Source organism: Ammospiza nelsoni, chromosome 22 (assembly GCF_027579445.1).
Source record: "Ammospiza nelsoni isolate bAmmNel1 chromosome 22, bAmmNel1.pri, whole genome shotgun sequence".
Taxonomy (NCBI): Eukaryota; Metazoa; Chordata; class Aves; order Passeriformes; family Passerellidae; genus Ammospiza; species Ammospiza nelsoni.
Genome location: NC_080654.1, coordinates 7,867,266 through 7,890,712, shown reverse-complemented (window position 1 = coordinate 7,890,712; position 23,447 = coordinate 7,867,266). Strand labels below are relative to the sequence as shown.

Sequence of the window (23,447 nt, the reverse complement as noted above, 5' to 3'; positions counted from 1 at the left end):
CATAACAGTGGTCAAATGATTAAGCTCCTTTCCCGGGTTAATGACAGTGAAAATCGGATCTTGGGTTTGTCAAAAAAAATTTTGGTTTGTCAAAACGATGAGGTTTGTCACAACCATGTGTTAAAAACGTGCTGACAAGACCCAAACCTTGAACTTCAGCAAATATTTTACTAAAAAAAACTGCTGTGGCTGGAAGGGGAAAAAAAAGAAAGATGTTTTCTGAGATGGGATGATCTCAGAGGACTAGAGAGGACTCAGCAGATGTTGCAGGGGCAGGACAGTGAATAAGAATTATTAAAATCACCACCAAATTCAAACAACCATGTCTCAGATGTGTGAGAAAAGCCCTTCTGCATGCCTGTGTGTGGGGGTAATTTTCCCTTTTCCCTCATTTCTGCCTATTTAAAAAGTGACTGTTATTTCACAGGGCTGTGGCTGAAAGCAAGAGGTATGACCCAAAACCTCAATACTACCCATTAATCTGGTGTGTTTGTTTGAAAGACAGGTGTCTGCCAGGGAAGGCAGGAGCCTCCTTGGAATGGAGAATGTAAACCCCCGACCCCTGGATTATTATAATTTTGAAATCAAGGGGCTCTCAGGCAGATATGAGGACAGGAATAACAATTCTTTACTAGTATGTATAACAAGGCAAACAAAACAATAACACTAACAACAAACAGAACCAGGGACACAGCAAAAGCCTTCTGGGCTGCTGGCACTTTCCACTTTGGTGCAGTTACCGTCACAGCTGGCAGAAATGAGCAAAAAAAATCCGGGGGTGGTGGACTAGATGTATTAGGAGTTCCACAGTGGTAGCTGGAACTCAGGGACGGCGCCGGCCTCAGCGTGGAGAAACCGAAAAAACAGCGGGGCCAGGGCAGCGGGGCCCAGAGGCGAGGTTCGGGACTGCCGGGGCACACGGGCACACGGTGATCGGTGCCTCAGTGCCGGTAATTCTCTCTTGCAGGAAGGGAGAGCCTGCCTGTCCTCCTCTGATGCCAACGAGCGAGCGCACCCAGCTGCCTCCAACCCCGGCTATTTCACCTGGCCCCATTCTGGCGGCATCTCCGTGCCCCGGAGAGAAACTCCCCGAGGGAAAAAAGCTGTACCCAGATGCTCCACTCCTCTCCCGCCTTCAGACACAGTCTTTTGTCTTTCTTAAGTACCCCTAAGTATCCATAAGCCCCCAGTAGTTAGTTTCCTAGCAATTTATGGGAAAAAGAAAAATCTGTAAGTAAAAGAAAAAGGAAAAAAAATCCCAACTCCCAACAACTGGTTTAATGACTAAGTGCGTTGGAGGGGTGAAAAGTGTTTCAGCCTGCCTGTGCTGTGACCAAAGGCAGATCCCCCTCTCTGATGTGCTTCCAGCCTGGGTGTCCATCCCCAGGAAGCCTTCAGGTGACTATTGGAGATGTCGCAGCAGCCACCAAGGACAGCAAATCCCGGGGTCTGAGGTGGGATGGGATGTATTTCTGGACTAGATGCAGGAGGCAAGACGAGGATGCTAAGGCGACACAGCAGCCATGCAAAAACCTGGATGGAAAACATGACCTCTAAAGAAAAACATGCACAGCAGGGGCCACGTCCCACATAGTGGAATACAAATCGGCTTAAATTAGTAAATACCCAATTAGGCACAAGTCAGCTCTGAATTAATGGCAAATGGGAGAAAACAGGAAGACTTCAGCTATGAGGGTTCCTGAGAGGGCCTATGAGTGGAAGATGCTGGTGGCATTTCAGCCTTGGGAAGAGACTTGTGGAGGGGTCAAGCTGGATTCCCAAGGATTTAATCTGAAGAAATTTGTAAGAACACATCCCCACCTTTGAGAGCAACACATGGCAAAAGATGCAATATATTTAGCCAGGAGGGCAAGAACTGTTGAGGATGGGGGAAAGGCTCCTGCCACACTGCAGAAGTGGCTCTGAACCAGCACTGGAGGGGACTGGTCCAGATGGGGAGTGAGGGGAGATCAAAGAGACAGTTCCAGAAAGATGCCCATGATTTAAAATATTGTAATACCACCAAGTCACAATTTTAAGTACAAAAAAATCCAAGGCCATGCATCCCAAGGGAAAGTTAATGAAATTTATATTAATAGAATAAAAAACATTCTTTACACTGAAATATAAAAAGGCCTTTTTAGTGTGTGGGGTTGTTTGTTTTTTGCTTTTTTTTTTTTTTTTTTTTTTTGGGGGGGGGTTGTTTTTGTTTGTTTCTTTTAAAGCATAAGATTCCTTTTCAATCCTTACTGCAGTGGCTTTGGTTGTTGTTTTTCGAACCCCAAAATCTGGGTTCAGCACCTGATGGGTGATGCCAGCCTAGAAGCACTGCTCTCCCATGAGGTGTGCAGGACAGCTTTACAGGGGGACTGCAACTTAAAAGAGATAAAGGCAGTTCATGCCAGGGAGAAAGAGAGAAATCACGCGCCCCCTCGGGGAAAAAATAGCATTGTTTCTCCTCCAGCAGAGCCAGGGACCCAGACCCGAGCATGGGCATAACATCAAATAGAGGGAAAGGAAATAAAACAGGAGGAAAGAAAATAAAAATGAGAAAAATAGAATAAAACAAAATAGAGCAAAATAAACAAAATAAAATAGAGCAACCCAAATTTTTTTAAAAATCAGCTTTCTCTTCATATTTGGGTTTAAAGATAAAATTAAAAAATAGATTATGAAGCTGTTTGGATAATTTTCAGTGTCCTTCCCTGTGGGTTGGTTGGCGCAACACCTGCAGCAGGGCTGGAGGGATGGAGTACAGAGAGTTTGGAGGATTTACAGATGAAATTGGAGCTTTGGCAGTTGCAAAACAATTAGTAGCAGTAGAATAGAGGTACAAAGTGGTGGAGGCAATTAGCAGGTTGTATTTGGAACCTTCACTGTCTGCTCTAGGGGATCTTGGCAGGGGAAGAGGGATTTGGACCCAGCAGGGAGGCACCAAAATTCAGGGCTCTGTCCATCTGTAACCAAAAACAAATAATTTATGTTCAGACCCTCTTTTTGCTGCTTTAATTTGCCCAAACCCATTCATTGTTTAACAAGGCACAGCCTGGTCCTGGACAGGAATGAGTCCAAGGCAGGTTTGGGCTGGCAGAGCTCAGCTGGAGCAACTGGCCTCCAGGAAGGAATCAATAATAATTAATAATAATTTTAAACTGTTGCTTTTCAGTAGCAATGAGGAAGGGCAATGCTGCATCCTAAAAGCATCCCTCTGCCAAGAACGGGGCTTAGGGATGCTTGAACCCAAAGTTGGGCTGGTGCTGTTAGAAGTAAAAACCTCATCCAAGGAAAACCAAACACTGGCTTTCCTCCCCACTTGCTCCTGAAAACAGGATGTGAGAAAGGGGTGGCCATGGTACAAACCCCTTCTGTGTGGCACACCCCTGTGGGACTGGCCAATTGGCTCTGTGCCCCTTTGCCCCTGGCATCAGCCTCCCTGCAGCACCCCCAGAGAATCCCTGTGACAGACAGAGATGGTGTGACCACAATGTGGGGCTGGGGGCAGCACCCCGCCCAGCTGAGCACACAGCAATGATGGATGTGACAGGTGTGACACTTAAAACCTCTGCTTTGGAGAATGGCACTGAAAATGGTGCTGAAACCTGGAAGATAAGAAGGAGAAAGGTCTCACGGCACATTCAGGGTCCAGGCAGGGTGGGAACACCAGGGTCTTGCCTCTTTTTGGGAGGGAAGGGAGGCACTGGGCAGCAGGAGCGTAGGGCGAGGGCTCAGACATAGTCCTGGGCTGTGGAGGGCTGTGACTGCTGATGGTACTGCCGTCCTCGGCGCTCCTTGGCAGGGCAGGAGCAGCACAGGAGGGACCCCCCCAGCATGGAGAGGCTGGCGGCCCCCCAGCCCACGAAGAGAGCAGAGCCGAATTCGTACCTGTGATGAAAGGGGTAAGGGCGCATCAGGGAGGGGCAGAGAGGCACAGGTGCAAACTGAGATGGGCAACAGGATGCTTGAAGCTCCGATGAGGTGATCAAGGTGATGTCAAGGCAGATTTTAGTTCTTCCCTCTCCATCCTCATCTTTCCTGTTGGCTGTATCCAGCTACCACATGTCCCCAGCTTATAATCCTCCCCTGGGCTGAAATTCCACACGTGCACCACTACCCAGTCCCAGCTGGTAACAGCTAAAGCTTTAGCATCAGCGACATCTTCTGCAAGGTGGCAGCGAGGGCTGGCAGAGGTCCCACCCGTGGGGCACATTGGGCCACAATGCTGTGCCTCACCAAAACCAGAAAGGAAAGGTCCAATGGGAAGTGCAGGGACAAGACAGGATTCAGAAGGGCACCTCCTGAGCCAGGGTCTTACCTGGTGTTGATGGGGATGGTGCTCTCTCTGAAGAACTCATAGGTCACCTGTGTTGCATACAACGACACGGCAGCCAGTGTGCACAGACCTGGGCACAGAATCGTGGAATCACAGAATGTTTTGGGTTGGAAGGGACCTTTAAAGATCACCTAGTCCAAAGCCCATGCAGTGAGATGGTTGCCTAGCTGTTCCACTAGACATCAAACGTCGGCTGTCAGTGACATCCAGCCCTCACCAAACTGCTCCCCTTCCTCTATCAGCGTTGAAAGGTGCTTGAGGATTCCTGCACTAGTGATGTATGAAGGCTAGAGCTGCCTTACCAGAGAGAACGAAGAGAACACCTCCAGCAACAGCTATGCGGCTTTTGGTGACAGGATCCTCCTCCCCAACTTTAGTGCATTTCATGCCCACCACGCTCACGATGATGCCAAAGAAGCCCAGGAGGAGAGAAATGACCATGAGAGCCCGGCATGTCTGGATGTGAACTGCAAGGGGGGAAGAAAAACTGCTCCCAGCAGGTGCCTTTGACCACAGCCGGGCACTGGAAGCAAGGTCACTGCGTTCCATGCTGGTGATGGATCTGTCCTTAACCCTGTCCTTGCTGTGTAGCTCCTGTGTCATATCCTCCCCACTTGGTAGATATGGGGACCTCAGCTCAGCTCAAGGCACTGCTCCCAATGCCTTCCCTGACCTTCCTCCCTTCCACCCTCATCCTGGTCATGACTGTGCTGGGCTAGGAAACTACCTTGCCAGGAGCAGCACCACAGTCACCAAATGCCAAAAGGGTGATGCACGGTCATGGAGCAGGGGTGGGGGGGAGTGTTTGATGTCCCCATGGGGCACTGTTGGTATCTAAATGTGACGCCCACATTGGGGCTCAAACCTGCTGGGGCCAGGAGCATCCCAGCCACACAAATGGGCTCAAACCCACAGGGCCAAGAGAGGCTCAGTCCTGAGAGGGGGCCCAAGATTCACAGATGGAGAGGGAAGCTTGGACCCACATCAAGGCTCAGCTCAGTGGATGAGTGGACTCAGACCCTTCTGAGGGGGGGTCAGATCTACAATAGGAGTGGGGGCAAGAAGGACTTGGACCTGAAGGTGACTCAGGCTCCAGGAAGAGCCAGGGGAGCTCAGATGCATAGAGAAGGAGGCATCCAGACGTGAAGAGGGTACAGACCTGTTCGGGATGTGTGTTCAAACTCATACAGGTGGGTTCAAACACAGAGAAGGGCTCAGAGCCATATGGGGGAGGGTCAAACCCACAGCGGGACTCAGACTTACAAAGGGGCAAGGGCATCTCAGGATCCCAGGGGAGCTCAGACCAAGGCAGAGTCGGGGAGCGGAGACTGCACCCAGGAAAGGAAGCGGGGCTCATCCTATGGGGCCCCGGGCCCCCGTACCCACCTTCGAGGGAGAGCAGCGAGTCATGCAGGCGGCACTGCACCTGCCCGGTGCTCTGGGCGGCGCAACTCATCCACAGCCCCTCGTGGAGACCCACGGCCGTGATGATGGCGTCCCCGGCGTACGAGCTCTGCCGCCACTGCGGCAGCACGGCGGCCGCCAGCCCCGCCACCCAGCCGGCCAGCGCCGCCAGGTACCCGGCCAGCTCCCGCGCCCCGCCGCCCATCGCCGCCGCCGCGCCCGGGCCCGCCCCGGCGGACGGAGAGCGGCCGTGGGAGGAGGGACAAGGCCCGAGGGGCGGCTCTGAGGGGGAACACGGGTCGGGGCGGGGGGAGGAGGGCAATGTCGGGAGGATTTGAGGTGAAGGGAGAGACGTGCGTCTTGCGCGGGGAGATTTAGGTCCCAGAGGGGATTTTTTGAGTTTCGAGTGGGAGAGTTAGGGCCAAGGGGGTGCGTTACCTGGAGCTTAGGGGGAATTGGGTACCGGCAAGCGGGAATTAGAGGCCTGGGGGGGCACTGGGGTCCAGGGAAGAGCATTAGGTCTGAGGGGGAGAGATTTGAATCTGAGGAGAGTGATTTGGGGTTGGAGGCAAGGGATTTGAATCCTAGAGGGAAAAATGTGGTCTTAGGGGAAAGATTTGGGGCATGGAAGATATTTGGGTCCAACATAAGAGATTTGGGTCTGGAGAGAGATGGAAACCACTCAATGACAGTGTTGGGACATGCGAAAATGGGGCTCCCTGACAGGAGCCAGGGGGTTAGTGGGAAGTTACCATCCTTGACCTCCTGCCGTGGACGGGGAGCCCCCAGAGGCCCCAGGGGTCACTCCAGGAATTCAGCAGGGAGCAGGGAAACAGTTCATTCACTGAGGGAATTCAGGCACACCATGCCACCATGGCACCAACAAGAGAAGCCATTGTCAGTGGTGTATGCCTGCGGGGGTGTGGGGAACATGTGCCACCACCCTGGTGACACCAAGCCCATTGCAGCCCCAGGACCTGGCAATCGTTAACTGCCATGGCCTCATCAGCAGTCTGCTCACGAACTCAGGCAGCTGGGGGTGGACACTGGGACGGTGGGCAGCCTACACTGGGACTGTATGTTCATCCTGGAGAAAACATTCTCCAGATCCTCCCTTGCCCACCCCAATGCTGAATGGCCCTCCAAGTGAAATAGGGGTGCTGGGTGGCTGCACATGGGGCAGGATTTTTTTGCCCACATTCCCGGGATGGTTATGGTAATGGCGAGACATCTGCAGGAACAATTGAATGCCCTGTCCGGGAGTGCCAGGGTGCTCAATGTTCTTCTTGTTCAAGGACAGTTCCCTCCTCACTGGAATGGTGGGTTCCTTCCCACGTTATGGGAGCGAGGTCCAGGGGATGCTCAGCCAGAGACTGCATTGCTGCTACTGCCCCTGGGACACCTTGTCTCCCATAAACACCTTTGTGAGGCTTACAGGGCTACAACACTCCTGGGTAGACGCTTGCCAGGAGGGAAGGTTGTACCCCAACACTGACAACAGCCAAAGGGTGACACCAGCCTTCAGTCCCCACCTGGAAGGCAACAGCTTAGAAAAAAAATACCTTTATTCACGCATTTTCTGCAGAAGGCACTTACATACCTCCAAGTTCAGGAAAGGCACACATCTGCACCCATTGGCACCAGGACCCCACCCCTAACAGAGCATCCCTCCCTTGTCCCCATGTCACCCACCCCTGAGCCTCCATCACACACCCCAGGTCAGCTCCACAGGGGAATACTGGATGCTGCAGGGGTAGTACACAGCATTCCCCAAAGCCCACTCCAACTGGGTTGGGGGCAGAGGGGATCCCCTATGTTACCCTTATGACTATGCAGCTTGAAGCCACAATGCTGACATGACTAGACCCAGCAAAGACGTCCTGGTCCCTGTAGGATGTCACAGCTCATCCTTCCCGACCGCAACGGCAGCTGGTGATTCCTTCTCTGGCTCCAAATCCCCCTCTTCCACACTGAAAAGCATCTTCACCAGGTCATCTGCCTGCACACGCTCCTGTGGGCAGACCCATAGTGGTAAGCATAGCCACTGTCCCAGCCAAAACCCCTACGCATTGCTGGGAGGGAGCTTACCCGCTCACTGTGCCGAGGGTCCAGGGTGAACCAGAGGGCAATAGCGCAGCGCTGACCCTTGGTCACAGCTTTCACCCCGTGGGGGTTCTCTGAGCCAGAGGAGAAGCCCACAGCACGGCCACACTGCGGCTGGACCTCTGCCTGTCAAGGGTGCGAGACCAGGAGACCCCAGTCAGGGGTGAGTTGGTTCCCCTCAACCCAAGCTCATCTTTTGCAGTGGCTCAGGGGATGTTCCCAGGGCACAGGGCCAACAGGCCAGGAGCTAGATTTGGTGCTGCACATGGATCCTTGGAGCTGAGCTACTCACGGTCTCAGTCTTGGCATCCAGCTCGGTGAAGTAGAAAGCTCCTCCTTCAAAGTCCCCATTGAGGTAGAGGATTGCACTAAAGGGAGCAGGGGACAAGTGGAGGTGACAAGTAACCATCACCAGAGCTCTCCAGCACCATGGCAATAGCCAGAGGCAAGAAAGCCCAGGTCTGGTGTACCTCCTACCTTGCTCCTCCCAACTCAGGTGCCACCGAATCGTGGTACCCTTAGGTGGGGAAGCTGCAGCTGACAGCCACCACCAGTACCTGTAATCCCGGAAAGTGTAGGCTGGGGGTTCCTTCACGCACAACAGTGCCTCTGCATTGAGAATGCAGTTGTCCACATGCACCTCATGGCTGTTGTCACTCCGGCCTTCTTGCTTCTCTAGGGTAGAACAGGGCACGTCAGGAGCCCTCTGTGCAAGAACAGGGTCCATCCCCAAGTATCCCGTGCTTGTAGATGACAAGAAAGTCATGCATTAGCCTAAAGCACTTCCACTTGCTGGAGCGTGGATCGTGCAAGGCCATTTGGGTGGCATAAAACACTGTTGACTTGTCCCATGGCACTTCCATGGCCCTCCAGGTACAACCTCTCTCAGCGCCCATCCCAAAATGCCTCAGAATGATGAAATCCTGTATGGCATGAGGCCATCTGCCCTGTTAGAGGCAACCAGCAGAGCTGCTGCTCATCTTCCCAAACTGGGCTTAGGGACAAGCTTCCTACACCCTCCTGGGAAGAAGAGTGGGTTAGGGAGCAGCAAGGAGGTCTCCAAAGAAAGGTCCAAGACTACACCACTCCAGCTGTTAGAGGAGATCCAGACAGGAAAAGACAAAAGACTTGTTCCTCTGGGCCACACTCACCATCAATGGCTGTGCGGCACACTAGGTGGGAGTAGGAGAAGTGGAGTGGGACCTCCAGGCGGAAGTAGGACGCAATCATGTGCCGCACCTTCTCTGTCACGTTGTAGTACAAGTAGGCACTGTGCAGGGGCACCTTCCCCTCCTGCCCCAGCTGTGGAGGACAGACAGGACAGGGACTCAGCCCCATATGGGCATGGGCAACCATCTCCCCCAAAACTACCCTACCTTGTCCCCACAGCCTGTTTCTCCACACAGCCACCCCAACCTTGAGGGCCTTGAGGACGGTCACGCCATAGAAGGTCTCGCTGGGAGTGTGAGGAGAGGTCTTCCCCCGATAGCCATCTCCAGCCGAGGCAGCCGCCTGTAAAACCCGATTTGTGTTACTGGTCTGATGTGTGAGCTGCAGGATGGGACCCCTTGATGGATAGATGGCATCCTCTATCCACCCCTGCCTTCTCTACCTGTTCTTGCACTCACGTTAGTGAGTCTCTGCAGTTCTCGGCACTCCTCAGCAGACAGGACTCCATCCACCACAACACGCTGGGAGCCATTCAGGGCCTTGGAGTTCATGGTGACACTGGCTCCTTCGTACACCAAAGGGCCACCTGTGGCACAAGTGGGATTGGTGGATGTGGGGAGAGATGCCACCAGCTCTGGTAGGGCTGGGGGAAGCTGTGGTCCCTCCACCTGCTCCTGCTGCCACCCATGTGTAGAGGGACTGTGAACTAGCAGCAGGGGTCACAAAGGTCTCCATCCCACCTCCCCTCCTGGCCTTCTCCACCTTCTCGGATGAACTTGCTCATGTCGGCAGACTCTTTGGCCTTCTCCTCCACCAGTGTCTCAATCTCCTTCATGAGGTTGCCGATTTCCTCAGAGATGCGTGCTGCAGTCTCCCGCTCCACCCTGGGCATGCGGCAGCCATCAGCACCACCACCCCACTGTCCCCACACCAGAAATGAGGGCCACTAACACAAGGGCAGGACAAGCTGTCTCAGGTGCTCGTAACAAAGCTCGCACCTAGACTGGAGAGTCACCTCAATGCATCCCTCACTCTGAGGTGTCTGGGGTGACCTACACATGCCCATCATCCCATGGGCTGATGGCAAATAAAGTTCTGCCCTCCAGCAGCCTCTTCCAGTCCCAGCATCAAAACATCCCCTGCCAGGAGCTCTATGCTATGTCCTTTGGCCCAAAGCCCACACTGGAAGAAAGGTTTGTCCTGTCAGACCCCCATTGGGTGAGCTTGGCTGGGGACAGCACTCACTTCTGTTTCTCTCGCAGTCTTTTTGGTATCACCTCTTCAGGTGTCCATGTGTCCTGCCACCAGAAGAACAACATCAGGAACTGGACAAAGATCTGGCCAGGACACAGATCCCTCATCTGCATTCCATCTGGCCACTGCATCACCCTGGTCTCACATCACCCACCGGGTCCACAAAAGGGATGCCAAAGACGTCATAGCTGAAGAAGAGCAGCTCCTTCTCCATCAGACTCTGCTGGTAATATGCCTGGATCTCCTGTGGCAAGGGGCAGAGGGATGGGGTGAGGTAGAGCAGGAGGATTCTGAAAAACCCCGAACGTGGGCAGGAAGATGCAGGTTTACACCATTCCTGTGGTCCTTGCTCCAGACCCGCAGCCTTGTTTCCTGCTCTATCTGGCAGCTGGGCAGAAAGTGGCATTCCCCATCCTGTCTGAACTTCCCTGTGGACAAGCCCTGGGGACATGACAGTTGAGCAGAGGCACATGTGTGTCCCTTATGCAGGAAGCTCTTTAGGAGCAGTTTCCCTTCCCCTACTCCAACTGGTGTGGGGCAGATACTCCCATCCATGCCTATCACATCCCAGGCAGGACCTGGCCATCCAGATTTGGCTATTTTGAAGCCAAATCCTCTCCTTTTTAAGCAATTTCACTTCAGCTGTGGAAAAGTGCAACAGAGGTAGCCTCAGATCCTCCTAAAAAGATTGTCCACCTGCCTCTCACAGCCCCCTCTATCAAGAAAGGGTCCATGTGTGCCTGTCATCCAACTTCACTTGGCCTAAGACATTTTGCCAGTGATGTTTTTCAGCTACTTTCCAGGTTGTCTGACCTTAAATCCACCCATTCCTGTCCACCTTCGGTATCTGGTACAGAAGAGAACCTACAGCTTCTGCAAAGGTCCCCAGTGAGAAGAGAAGATGTCCCTACAATCGTTCGTCCTTCTGATTGCTCACCTTTCGCGGCTGGATGGGTCTGGCCAGGTTTTCCCCCAGGACAGCAGTGTAATAGGCCAAATTTTGGTTCATCACCTCGTCATGTGGGAAGAAGAGCAAATAGGTCTTGGCGCATTCAATGGCTTTTTCATAATTCCCATCTGCAATGAGAAATGGGCTGTTAATGGCACGTCCAAGGACACTGGAGGCAGAACAAAGACAGATATGGAGGAGAGATGAAAGACATAGTCCTTGTGTTCCAAACTGTGTCACAAGTAGGGCAGATCCCCTGGGGCAAGGATAACTGCTGCCACAAAGGCAAAATTCAGACTCTGTGGTGCTCTCCTCTCTCCAGAAACCATCACAGCAGAAACCAGGGGTACTCGTACAGCTTGGGTACTTTTCTCACTTGGAAAACATGACAAAGCCTATTTAGAGGAGCCAGACCCAACCATTTACTGGCAAACCTGCAGTTTCCAGCCACTGAAACATCCTACCCCAATTTCATGTGGTCTTTCACAGCATCACAAAATCACAGAATGAGTCAGATTGGAAGGGACCACAGTGGGTCATCTGGCCCAACCTCTCAGCTCAAGCAGGGTCCTCTGAGAGCATACAGCACAGGACTGTGTCCAGATTGCCTGGAATATCCCCAGTGAGAGATGTAACACCCTCTCTGGACAATCTCTTCAGTGCTCAGTCGCTGCAAACATCCTCATATCCAGATGGAACTTCCTAGCCATGAGTTTCTGGCTCTTGTCCTATTGCTCAGCACCACGGAGCAGAGCCTGATCACATCCTCCAGCGTTACCCTGCAGATACTGACAAACATTGATGAGGTCCCCTCACAGCTGTCTCTTCTTGAGGATTTGTATTCTCTTGGACTTCATATTTTTCCCCTCCTTTTGGAGAAATTCACACAGAAACATCTTATACTTTTCTAAAGAAGTATAAAATATGAAATATTTTATATTTCATATATAAAAATGAATATATATGAAATAAAATGAAATCAAATCAGGTGTATTTTCCTGGGTTGTAACTCTTCTGCAGTGGGAGTGTGCTGCTGTGATTTGAGGCAAGAGGTGGACAGCTGGCAAGGAGGAAAAAAAATGTTTCTCTCGGCTGTTGTTTCACTTGAGAAGTGAAGCTGCCCAGTAATAAAGCAACGTGGACAGGGACTGCAGCCAAGCACAGAGTGACCTAATCTCCTGGAGAATGTTTCAGGCAGGAGGAACATGCCTGTTGAACCTCATGAAGTACAAGGCCCAGTGGAAGGCTCTCCAGCAGTATCAGTGAAGATGGGGGGATGGATGGGATTAGAGCACCCAGAGGAGAAGGATATGGAGTTAATAGTGGATGAAAAATTGCACAGGACCCATCCATGTGCACTAGCAGCTCAGAAGCCCCCCCTCCCCAGGCTGATCCCTGGCAGCATGGGCAACAGGTGAGGGAAGGATTCTGCCCCTCTGCTCCACTCTGGTGACATGCCACTTGCAGTGCTGCGTCCAGCTCTGGGTTCCCCAGCATAAGGATATGGACTCATTAGTGCAGGTCCAGAGGAGGCCACCAAAACGCTCAGAGGACTGGAGCCCCTCTGTGAAGAAAGGCTGAGAGAATTTGGCTTGTTGAACCTGGACATGAGAAGGCTCCTGAGAGATCTTGATGGCCTTCCCGTACCAAGAGTGGCCACAAGAGAGATGAAGACAACTTTTGTAGTTTATAAGGTTTATAGTGACTGGACAAGGGGAATTGTCTTAAACTGAACAAGGGCAGCATGAGGTTGGCCATAAAGAAGGAATTTTAGGTCTGGGCAGTCTGTGCCAGGGAAGGAATCAGGTTGGCCATAAGGAAGGAATTTTAGTCTGGGCAGTCTGTGCCCAGAGTGTTAGAGACTGGGTTGGATGGGGCTCTGGGAGATCTGAGTGACCAGTGCTAGATGTCCCTTCATCTTCAGTTGTACTGAAGATGGCCCTTTCCCCACCAAACCACTCTAAGGAATCTATGATTTCAGGCAGAGTGCTGAGTGCTGACAACCACAGAGGATGAGGTGGGGAGCTGCTTACTGTTGTAGTAGGCAAACTGCAGATAGTTGAAGTGCGAGGGCAGGAAATCCTCCAGAGGCTTCTCCTGGCCAGGCTGGGAGGCCAGCTCTGTGACACAGCCCTGCTTGCAGCTTAGCACTTGCATGGAGTGATCTGGAAGAGAAAAACACCATGCTCACAGTCACCCACGGGCTGATGGGCAGGACCCTGAGGGGTATTCAATCTCCTGCTCATACTGGGGTTGTTGCAAGCTTTTTGGTAGTGGAAAACCCTCAGGGATGGGGGTTGTCCACCTCAGAGTTGACCAGTGTGGGGTTGTGGTGCTCTCTCAGGACGGACTAGCCATCATCAGCCTCCCATCAGATCCTGGTGACCCTCTACTGGTCTCTCTTCTGTCTTTCCATGTTCCTCTGGAATTAGGAGAATTCCTGGACATCAGTCCCAGTGCTAAGTGCAGGTAAACACCTCCTGCCATTTACTAGCCACACCTTCCCTAGTGAAAGCTAGGATGGGGTTTCCACTCTTCAGGGAGCCCCTACCCCCACCCCAGGTCTTTGTGGATCAACCTCCTGAGAATTGTACTCAACTCTTGTGACAGGACACAGAAGGCATGGCTCCCACCTGTAATGGCCTGGAAAAGGTCTGCATTGTACTCAAGGTAGTTGTAACCCTCGTAGTCATACGGTCCCTCGCAGAGAGCGCGGCATTCAGCGTCTGCCACAAAATACTCCTCCAGCGCCTTCTCCAGGTGCAGGATGGCAGCAGCTGGCTGCTCCTCTGTGTAAAACCGGATGCCCAGCTGAAATTCGCTCTGCGGAAGGATGAGAAACGATGAGGGGATCTCAGTGCTTCACCCCCCTGTGATGGGTCGTCTCATCCCCACCACAATGGCACCTCACGAGCTCTCTGAGCTAGCAGCTGTGGTGTGATTGCCCTGGGTTGCACAGCGGACAGGGACTTTGGGAAGGGAGGTTCTCACCAGGTGGGGTTTGGCCTCCAGGTCAGTGAAGTCATCCTCGTGGACTCCCACCATGGCCTGGTAGTACTCCAGGTTTTGCCTCATCTCCTGGTGCCCGGGGTTGGCCACGAAGAAAGTGTGAGCGGCCGCCGCCGCCTGCGCTGGCCGGTTCATCTGGGTGGGACGAGGGTGAGACAGCGCGGATCCCGTGCAGAGCGGAGCGGACACCCGTCCCCGGGGCATCCCGGCAGCCGGGGCGGAGGGCGGTGACGGGGGCGGCTCCGGCGAGCTCCGACGTGGCACTGGTGGGGGGGCGCGAAGGCGGGGGGGCAAGGCCGAGACTGCCAGCCGGCAACCTCACTCCGCCGGGGCAGACACCGAACCCTCCCGGCGGCCCGGGACCGGGATCGCCACTGGCCGGTTCACCCGGTCCCACCCATCCATCCTCCCGCCTGATTCCGGGATCCCCCGTGCATCCCGTCCGTCCCAAAACCCGTCGTAGCGGGACACCCCTTTCCTTTCCTTCCCCTCCCCCTTTCGCTTTCCTTCCCCGCCGCCGGTGCCGCACCTTGAAATAGGCGACCTGGAGGTAGTTGTAGGGGCTGCGCCGGCTGAACTCCCGGTCCAGCTCCTCGCTCAGGCGGTATCGGGAGGGCGCAGCGGGCCCGCAGTCCCGCAGGCAGGCGGCGCGGCGAAGCAGCGCACGAAAGAACCGCAAGTCCCGGAGCACCGGGTCGGGCTGGGACTCGGTCGCCTCCGCCGGCCCCGCTGTGGCGTTGGCGCAGCGCAGGCGGCACCGCATCAGACGGGAGCGCACGGCGGCCCGCGCCCGCAGCGCCCGCTCCATCTGCAGCACTACGGTGGGCCAGTCCCCCCGCGCGTACGCCTCGGCACCGGCGGCGAACAGCGCGTCCGGGGACTGGGCGGGCAACGGCGGGTCGCCCGGTGCTAGGGTCGGGACCGGGACCAGGACCGGTTCCGGTGGCGTGGCCGCCCGCGCCAGCAGCACCATCAGCAGCGGCAGCAGCAGAAGCGGCGGCGACAGCGCCATGTCCGAGCGCCGGCCGAAGCGCGGCACCAGCCAGCCCGGGCGCCGGAGCGATACTAACTCCGCCCCCTCCGCCCCGCCGCCGGCCAATCAGCGCCAGCAGAGCCCCGCCACGGTCGCGCCCCTCACCGTGCGTGCTGACGCCTCAGCGGAAGCCTCTCCAGCGGGCGGAAGCCGTGGGTCGTGGCTGTCCATGGCGGAGGGCGGCTCGGAGCCCGGGGATGACGGCCCCGGCCCCGGCCCGGGTCCCGGCCCCGGGCTGGCCCTGGTCGAGGGCAGCGCAGGCCGCGCCGGCCGCGTCGGGGACCCCGGTGACCTAGTGGCCCTGGCCCAGCAGGTGCAGCAGGTGAGGGCCGGGTCCCAGCGACGGGGCTGCGGGGGCAGGGCTGGGCTCGCTGTCCGCTGCTTCCCGGACCTCTCCGGGCCTTCTCAGGCGGCGGCGGCCTTGGCGACTCCCAGCACGTCCCGCTGCTTTCCGGTGACCCCGGCGGCCTCCTGGTGTGTCCTGTGCTGATTCCCACAATCTCCCACTGTCCCCTCCCAGTATGTTGCAGTGCCCCGCCGGCATCGTCCCGAGTTCCCACGTTGTTGGTGTCTCCAGAACCTCTCATTGCACTTCAGTGCTTCCCACTGTGCCTTGCTGCCCCACAGTGACTCAGAGCATCCCACTGAAGTCCCATTCCAGTATGCCCTGCTGCCTCCCAGTATGTCCCCCTATATATAGTTCACAGCAGCATGTACAGATGCCTCCCACTACCATGCTGCCAGTCCATCCTAGCACCCCTGATATGTTCTATGACTGCTTCAGTGATTCTCAGTCCATCCTGCCTCTCAGTCCTCCCCAGGTTTTCCTGATATGTTCTACTGGTCCTCCCAGTGCGCTCCAGTATGTTACACTATTTCTCCAGTGCCTCATAGTACATCCTACTGATCTCTGGTGATGTTCCTCAGAGCTTCACCTTAAAGCTCAGTGTATGTCCTACTGCCTGCTCCCTGTGTAGCCCACTACCTCCCAGTCCAACCCGTTGCCTCCCAGTATGTCCTGCTGCTCCCTCTCCCTGCCCCTCAGCCTATCCAGACAGCTCCTGCTCCTTGCTCCTGCCCAGGGGTGCCAGGACAGCTCCCGCACCCCCCAACTCTGTGGATGCCTTGAGCTTGACCACAGCTGGCTCAGCACAGTCCAGAGGGCTGTCGTTCTTCCTGTTCTGACCTGCCCAATTTTCTCTCCCAGGCCAATGACTTTGTCCGAGCAAATGCCTGCAGCAAACTGACAGTCATCGCTGAGCAGATCCGGCACCTGCAGGAGCAGGCGCGGAAGGTGAGCAAGGATGGGCAGAAGGCTCATTGCCTTGGGAGATGAGCATCTGCTGCCGCTGCTGGGCATTTGGGAAGGGCTGTGGCCTACATGTGAATTGGAGCTAGGAGCTGAGCAGAGAAGATTTAGTGGAAAAATAAGGAGATTTATTGTCCAGTGTCAAGGGGGATGGGGGAGGGTTGATTTTTGTGCTTTCCCTGTGTCCTCACCAAACCAGGAAGGACTTTATGAATAAAGTAGGGGGGCAAGGGCAGGTGGTCCAAAACAGCTCGCGGGTACCAGGACAGAAAGAGATGACTGGTTTTGGAACTGGTGATTTGTGTGTGCACTATGCTCTTGGAAGGATCTGATGCAGTGATGATGTGGCCCTAGCTGGATCTGAGGCCCTGGGGTAAATTGTGCACTTCAGTGGATTCCTCTGTGAGCGACTAGCGCTTTCAGGGCCTGGAGCACGCTCGCTGTGAGAGCTGACAACAGAGGCAAAGGACAGGTCTTTGTATGGAAGTTCAGGGACAGTCTACAGAGTCTGAAAGGGAATCCAGGGACAAGGACAAACTTGGACTGAGGGCACAGGGTTTTATATGGTGAAAAAGGGGTGGCTCTGAGGGTTAAGGTCCGATGGGAACAAGTGAAAACGGTGCAGAGGAGGGGCAGCCAACCAGGGGAACCAATAGGGTAACAGGGGTGGAACACTGAATCAAACTGAGACAATGGGGATCAGGAGAGGGAAGAACTCTCTAGGGAACGTACAAATATGGTGAATAGGGACTGAACTGGGGTGGAGCAACTGTATGAGCCAATGGAACTTAAGATATTAACATGTGCCTGCAAAGGCTTATGGGAGTGAGGTACTTCTCACCCTAACCTAGGAGGGGTGTTTCTCCTTGTGTTTCTCCTTGCCTGCTTCTACATCCCACCTACTTAAAGGGTGATAGTTCTAGTGGTTTCTCCGGCCTCCCTACTGGGAAAGACGAGTTCTCTATCCAGTCATAAGCTTGGTTTCATGTTTGTCTGGATGGGTTTGCTGGAGTGGGTGGTCCCAGGAGTACACAGCAGCACTTGGCTGTGTTCATCAGTCTAGCTTTCCATTCTTCATAGTAAAATCAGGAGCCAGAGTGAGGAAGGATCTGCCAGTCATTGCAACTGGCCCACTGCCATTGAGGCCATTGCATCATGTAATCATTAACTGGTGGAGCTGGAGCAGTCAGGTGGTGGAACTGGGGAGATGAATTCTCCTTTGTTTGCTGCCCCTTCCCTTTCGGGGCACAGCAGAAAGGCCTGTCTTTGGTTGCAAATGCAAGTTGTGGCTGGGGGTGTGTATTCTATTACCAGCTGTTAGAGGTGGGGCACTTATCTTCTGTTAATTGGGCCACCTGTTAAAACCAGGTGGGGCAGTTTTCCTTATGTCTGCCATGACCCATCCTCCTTCCCGGGAGATATCTTCTGTCAATGGGCATTGAGTGTCACTGCATGACTGATAAAGTTATCATCCCACTGGGAGATGCTCTGCCCAGGGGGAGGAGCCAAGCATTCCTACCTGAATATAATCTGAGATTTGGAACACCACAGTCAGCCTTTTCCCACTTGATTCCTAGAGGAGCAGCTTTCTTTTCCACTGGATTTCCAGAGAAATACCAGGCCCATTTACATCACCCCTGGACCTTCAGAGGAAAACTCCACCCTTCTACAGGATCACTGCTTCAACAGAACCACAGCTGGCACTGCAGGAGGACTGCAGTTATTATTTAGTCAGACTGCTACCAACAGCCTGACCAACAGGGTGTGAGGTCATATTTCTGACTCTGTCAGTGTTGTTTTGTATTACTGCATTTTTGTTTTTATTTTTTTTTCTTAATAAAGAACTGTTATTCCTACTTCCGTATCTTTGCCTCAGAGCCCCCTTAATTTCAAAACTATAACAGTTTGGAGGGAGGAGGTTTACATTTTCCATTTCAAGAGAGGTTCCTGCCTTCCTTAGCAGACACCGGTCTTTTCAAACCAAGACAAGGCCCCAGTCCAGCAGCTGTGTGTGGAGGTGAGGAATAAGCCCAACGTGTGGTGGCATCAAGTATAGAGATGAATCTGGGGTGAGATGCAGAGGTATCTCCACCTCTGTGGAGATGTTCTCTGAAGTCCTACTGACAGGGAAGAATTGGAAAAAACTTTATCTCTGGAAAACGTCTCCTTCCTGTGTGGCAGGGAGATCAAGGCCTTGTGACCCGTAGGTCGAGTGATGTGTCTTGGGCTATGGCTGGGAGGCAATGGCATGTTGTTATTTTATTTCAAGTGTAAAGATGTTTTGTTATTCCAGGTCTTAGATGAAGCTAACAGGGATGCTGATCTGAACCAGGTAGCCTGCAACATTGTGAAGAAGCCGGGAAACGTTTACTACATGTACAGGCGGGAGAGTGGGCAGCGGTATTTCTCCATTCTGTCTCCTAAGGTGGGTGGTTACAGGCCATGAAAAAGTAGGGAGGGGAAAAAAGTAGTGTTTCTGGTGCTTGGGAACATATGAAGCTCAGGCAAAAGCAGCAGCTGGATGGGGGCATTTGTTTGTCCCTACTCAGGTTTGGTGTTTGCCGTTGCTCTGGGTTAGTCTGCTGGAGCCAGAGCCATCTTACAGAGTTCTCTGGCTCTTGATGAAGAATGGCAAGAAGCCCTTTGGAGCATGGATCTGAATTTTGTCTTTTGGTACCTGTGGTTCGTTGTCTGGGAGGAAAGAACCGCCTACGTGCCCTGAGCCTTCGCTGGCTGGTGTGGCTGCCTGGTAGGACAGTCTCTTAGGAACTTCAGCCCAGGAACTGAGTTTGCCTGCAGCTGAGGTGATGGTCTTAGAGATCTCCTCCTTCCAGACTACCCATATTCTTACATACAGGGTGAAGGCTTCAGGGCAGGTCAGGGAGATCTTGTGTCCACAAGCCTTCCTCTGTCAGTAGTGCTGGAGCTCAGCCTGATCTTGGACTTGGGGTAGCTGAGCTTATTTTTAGGTTAGGAAATGGTATGGTTGTGTAGCTGGGACTGCTTCAAAGGTAGTAGGGCTTAAGGACAGCACAGCCCACCTCCAAGGAAAACTGAACACTGATGGAATCTCTCTTTTCTCCACCAGGAATGGGGTACCACTCCCCATGAATTTCTTGGTGCCTATAAGCTCCAGCATGACATGTCCTGGACTCCGTTTGAGGACATAGAGAGACGAGATGCTGAAATAACTGTCCTGGAGAAGCTGCTGAACCAGCAGGCAGCACTGCCCCTGTGCATGGAGCCCAACTTCCAGGGCCTGACCAAGTCACACAAGTGACCCCACAGGATCCCCTGAGCAGAGTCCCTGAGTGAGGGGACACAGTGCCTGTATGCTGCCAAAGGCGAGGTGGAAAGAGACCAAGAAACAAAAATGCTGATTGTTTTTGTGCTTTAAGGAGACTAATTCTGCATTCAGTCTTACTGGATTTTATAGTAATTGAATAATTTACTTTATTGACCTATGCCAATAATTTACTTTATTGACCTGTACCAGGAGTTGTCAGTTCCAAGAGTGCTTGGAGCAAAAAGCAGAAATGCTTGGGGTAGATGTGCTAATGCTGTGAAATAATATCTCCTATCTGCCTGGCTCTGGTGTACCTCACTGTGAGTGCGTCAGGTAATGATCTCAGGGCTGGATTTTCCCCCTTATTAAAATCCACATGTTTAAAGAGCTCTGTGGCCTGGGAAGAGTAGTCAAAAGCCTGTGCAAAGGGTCTGTTGTGGTGAGTCTTCTGGTCTCTGTCCTAGCTGGTCTGAATCCCTGAGCTGGGAACATAGGGTGACCCGAAGCTCTTTTCTCTGGAAAGAGCATTCTCAAAAGTGCCATGCAGGCTTCAGGTGCTCTTCAGATGATGTGTGTTTGACATCTGTGACAGTGTTCACAGGGGTTTTCAGGATGAGGGAAGAGATGTAGATCTGACTCTATATTTCAGAAGGCTTGATTTATTATTTTATGATATATATATTACATTATAACTATACTAAAGAATAGAAGGAAGTTTCTTCTCAGAAGGCTAGCTAAGCTAAGAATAGAAAGGAGTGAATAACAAAAGTTTGTGGCTCAGACAGAGAGTCCAAGCTAACTGGTCTGTGGTTGGCCATTAATTGTAAACATTCAAGATGGGCCAATCACAGTCACACCTGATGCATTCCACAGCAGCAGATAACTGTTGTTTACATTTTGTTGCTGTAGCTTCTCAGCAGGAAAAAATCCTAAGAAAAGGATTTTCATAAAAAGATGTCTGCGACACACATCCTCATGCACTCCCCCTTGGATGTGAGTGCATGAGCTGCCAGGTAGAGGCAGGATACTGGATGACTTTATGCCAGAGCAGTGGGGAGAGTAAAATAAATCAACTGTTATCTCACATGTACCACCAAGACAGGCCCGGTGTTTTTCCTGCGTGGCAAAAATACCTTTAGCTTTGTCAGGAGGACTTAGTGGCACGTGGAGCTGGTAGGACACTTCCAGCATGTTTTTTCCACCTAGGAAAACCAAGGAGAAGTAAAGATCAGAGCTGCTGAGGAGATATCCTCTCCGTGCTCAGCCACACGGGGCTTCTTCAGGAAGTTGCCTGCTTTTCTGTGAGGAGCCAAAGTTGTAATTTACTGACAGAGAGGATGTCCAGGTTGGATCCTGGTATGTAACATTAGATCTGGTTGGATTCTCCCATGACTTGCTCACTTTCCTGACATTACAAGATGATCTTATATGCTGCTCCAGGCATTACATGTACACAACTGCCTTGCCATCTCCGTGGGCAACGTGGGAGGGTTGGTGTCCACTTGTAGGAGCTGAATTCTGACCTTCGGGTCTGGGCTGGCTATGGATGGAGTTGGTGCTTCTTGGTGGAGCCCAGCTGTGAGGGCATCTGCAAAAACGAGACCCTTGGGGACCAGCACTGTCACTGTGTTTTGTCACTGCTGGAGTTTATTCCCCCTTTGCAGGACACAGCCGCACCTCAAGTGTCCCTCTGTCCTCATCCCCACGCACTGGGAGATGCTCAAGGCTGCTGGCAGTGGCAGTTCATCATGGGAAGAGCTGTTTCCTGCTGGTGTTACGGAGGATTGGGAGGTTTGGGGCAGCTCCCTAGCAGCCCAGGATTTTTTTTTGTCCCAGATTTTCTTCTAGCTGTGTCCAGTGCAGTAGCTCACCTACATCCCACCATGGCAGAGCCTCTGTTTGACAGAAACCTGTTCCTTGGATTCAATATGGGACATTTTTCTCAATATCTTTCCTCACTTGGAGCACAAGGGCATATTAACACCAATTTATTATTATTAGTAGTAGTAGTAGTATTAGACCAGGCTATAATTAATTCCTTATCAAGTTACAGGTGCCAAATTTGACAGGGTTTTTCTCTGCTTGTTTCATTGCCTTGAGTTTGATTTTACTGCATGCTATTATATCTTGATTTGGAAGGGAGAAAGTTAATTACTGCATGGACTTTGTGTGCTGCTAATTATAGCAACACCAGATTTTCATGCGTGCTGATTTATGCTCCTCTGAGAAGTGGGGATTTGTGCCCCGGTCTTACCTGTGTCCATCATGAATATCTGTACCATGGCGCGCACAAGAGGACGGGGGGTGGTGGTTGTGGGCCTCTGTAGCCTTTGGTGGGATGTCCTGTGTGTCCAGCAGGACCGCTGGCCCTCCACACCCCACAGCTCACCCCTGTTCTGCAGGTTCTCTAGGCGCTGTCAAGTCTTTCTCGTGGATTTGTTCCCAAAAAGCAAAACCACTATGGCTTTGTATGAAAAGACAAAGGAGGGCTTAAGAGACGGGACGTGGAGGTGATGAGCCCATAGTGCTGCTCAGTGTTCTTGGCACTGTGGGGAGTGGGGAATGAGGCTGGTGCAGGGAGGGGTTGACGGAAAGGGGGAACCATTCCCCCAATATTGCTCATGCATTGTTGGGATCTAATTAAAGCCAAAGAACTGAGGCATCATCAGAAATACTGGAAGGTGCTCTAAAGCCAAAGCAACACATAATCTGGAACACAGACAAGGATGAAGCTGATTGAGGTGGAGCCTCCTGTGATGCTTGTGGCGAGGATGAATTTCTGGTGGAATGATGAGATGGTACCCCGTGGGAGACTCCAGGGTCTCTCCAGCTTCTTGATCTCATCCACTTGGCTCAGCCTCTACCCAGCTGGTGCCTTTGTGCTTGACAGGGCAGGGATTTCATTGAAATTCATCTGGAAGAGACAGTGAGACACTGATACCTATTTATGATTTCATCTTGAAAATTCTTTTGAAAAGATTCCTCTTCCTTTGCTCTTTTGTGAGTGCTCAGGGCAGCAATGAGCATATTCAGAAGGAATGGCTCTTTTCAAAATCCCCAGTGATGTCTCATATTTGCAGAAGGCACAGATGTGCTTCTGACACCATTACATTGGGCAGAGTGGGTTTTGTTTTGTTTTTGGCCATGCAGATGAACCAGGGCTCATTTAAGAGGTCCACCACAAAGATGCTCTGAGGGTTTGACCCATTCCAGGTGATTCTCAGAGCCAATGTTTGGTAACTTGAGGCTGCCGGCACTGGTACTTGCAGCTCTTCCCAGCTTTTAAAATTTGAATTAGCCTGGAGTTTTCTGTTTCAGGCCAGATTTTTGCTTTGCTTCTGAAAGTAGCCATGCCTGGAGATTTTCTTTCTAGCCTCTTATTCCTGAACCATGTGGGTGGTTAGGGGGATTGCACCTGCCGTAAGTGCCCTCTGCTCTGGGGTGTCACCTCTCAGCCACGAAGTGTCCCAGCAGGAGGAATTGTGGGTCTCTGGCCCTTCTTATGTCAGCCTCAGGTCCAGGGAGAGAAGACAAAAATAAAAAACAAACCCAAACAAAACAAAACGACAAACCAAACAAAACAACAACAACAAAACTAAA

At 52.7% G+C, this 23,447-nt stretch overlaps 3 protein-coding genes across 5 annotated transcripts; 1 reads left to right on the top strand and 2 right to left on the bottom strand.

The window, feature by feature from the left end:
* Nucleotides 1–687: 687 nt before the first annotated feature.
* On the bottom strand, nt 688–5,939 carry CLDN19 (claudin 19). Of its 2 annotated transcripts, XM_059487494.1 has the most exons (5): nt 5,717–5,939; nt 4,633–4,797; nt 4,313–4,400; nt 3,736–3,882; nt 688–1,201 (listed from the first exon to the last, which is right to left on the bottom strand). In XM_059487494.1, the coding sequence occupies exons 1-5, from the start codon at nt 5,937–5,939 to the stop codon at nt 1,159–1,161; spliced, it is 666 nt and encodes a 221-aa protein (XP_059343477.1). In that variant the 3' UTR covers nt 688–1,158. The 2 variants fall into 2 exon arrangements, with proteins under 2 accessions (XP_059343477.1, XP_059343478.1); XM_059487495.1 differs by lacking the exon at nt 688–1,201 and having other exon boundaries at nt 3,726–3,882.
* A 1,342-nt stretch (nt 5,940–7,281) lies between these two features.
* P3H1 (prolyl 3-hydroxylase 1) lies at nt 7,282–15,231 on the bottom strand. Of its 2 annotated transcripts, XM_059487614.1 has the most exons (15): nt 14,749–15,231; nt 14,202–14,354; nt 13,844–14,033; nt 13,244–13,375; nt 11,199–11,338; nt 10,416–10,505; nt 10,253–10,305; nt 9,770–9,891; nt 9,466–9,593; nt 9,254–9,349; nt 8,989–9,139; nt 8,395–8,512; nt 8,130–8,205; nt 7,823–7,963; nt 7,282–7,745 (listed from the first exon to the last, which is right to left on the bottom strand). In XM_059487614.1, the coding sequence occupies exons 1-15, from the start codon at nt 15,229–15,231 to the stop codon at nt 7,632–7,634; spliced, it is 2,187 nt and encodes a 728-aa protein (XP_059343597.1). In that variant the 3' UTR covers nt 7,282–7,631. The 2 variants fall into 2 exon arrangements, with proteins under 2 accessions (XP_059343597.1, XP_059343598.1); XM_059487615.1 differs by lacking the exons at nt 7,282–7,745; nt 7,823–7,963; nt 8,130–8,205 and having other exon boundaries at nt 8,481–8,580.
* C22H1orf50 (chromosome 22 C1orf50 homolog) lies at nt 15,230–20,234 on the top strand. The gene is made up of 4 exons (XM_059487616.1): nt 15,230–15,574; nt 16,460–16,546; nt 18,855–18,986; nt 19,650–20,234. The coding sequence occupies exons 1-4, from the start codon at nt 15,230–15,232 to the stop codon at nt 19,839–19,841; spliced, it is 756 nt and encodes a 251-aa protein (XP_059343599.1). The 3' UTR covers nt 19,842–20,234.
* The last annotated feature ends 3,213 nt before the right edge of the window (nt 20,235–23,447 follow it).

Excerpts from the sequence above, each read along its gene's own strand:
- CLDN19 (XM_059487494.1), bottom strand. The coding sequence starts at position 5,939 with ATGGGCGGCGGGGCGCGGGAGCTGGCCGGGTACCTGGCGGCGCTGGCC. Across the intron at positions 4,798-5,716 it reads CTCGCTGCTCTCCCTCGAAG|TTCACATCCAGACATGCCGG; the intron begins GTGGGTACGGGG and ends CCCCCCTTGCAG. Across the intron at positions 3,883-4,312 it reads ACCATCCCCATCAACACCAG|GTACGAATTCGGCTCTGCTC; the intron begins GTAAGACCCTGG and ends CTTTCATCACAG.
- C22H1orf50 (XM_059487616.1), top strand. The coding sequence starts at position 15,230 with ATGTCCGAGCGCCGGCCGAAGCGCGGCACCAGCCAGCCCGGGCGCCGG. Across the intron at positions 15,575-16,459 it reads TGGCCCAGCAGGTGCAGCAG|GCCAATGACTTTGTCCGAGC; the intron begins GTGAGGGCCGGG and ends TTTCTCTCCCAG. Across the intron at positions 18,987-19,649 it reads TCTCCATTCTGTCTCCTAAG|GAATGGGGTACCACTCCCCA; the intron begins GTGGGTGGTTAC and ends TTTCTCCACCAG.
- P3H1 (XM_059487614.1), bottom strand. The coding sequence starts at position 15,231 with ATGGCGCTGTCGCCGCCGCTTCTGCTGCTGCCGCTGCTGATGGTGCTG. Across the intron at positions 10,306-10,415 it reads GCATCCCTTTTGTGGACCCG|GACACATGGACACCTGAAGA; the intron begins GTGGGTGATGTG and ends TTCTGGTGGCAG. Across the intron at positions 8,206-8,394 it reads TACACTTTCCGGGATTACAG|TGCAATCCTCTACCTCAATG; the intron begins GTACTGGTGGTG and ends TGCTCCCTTTAG.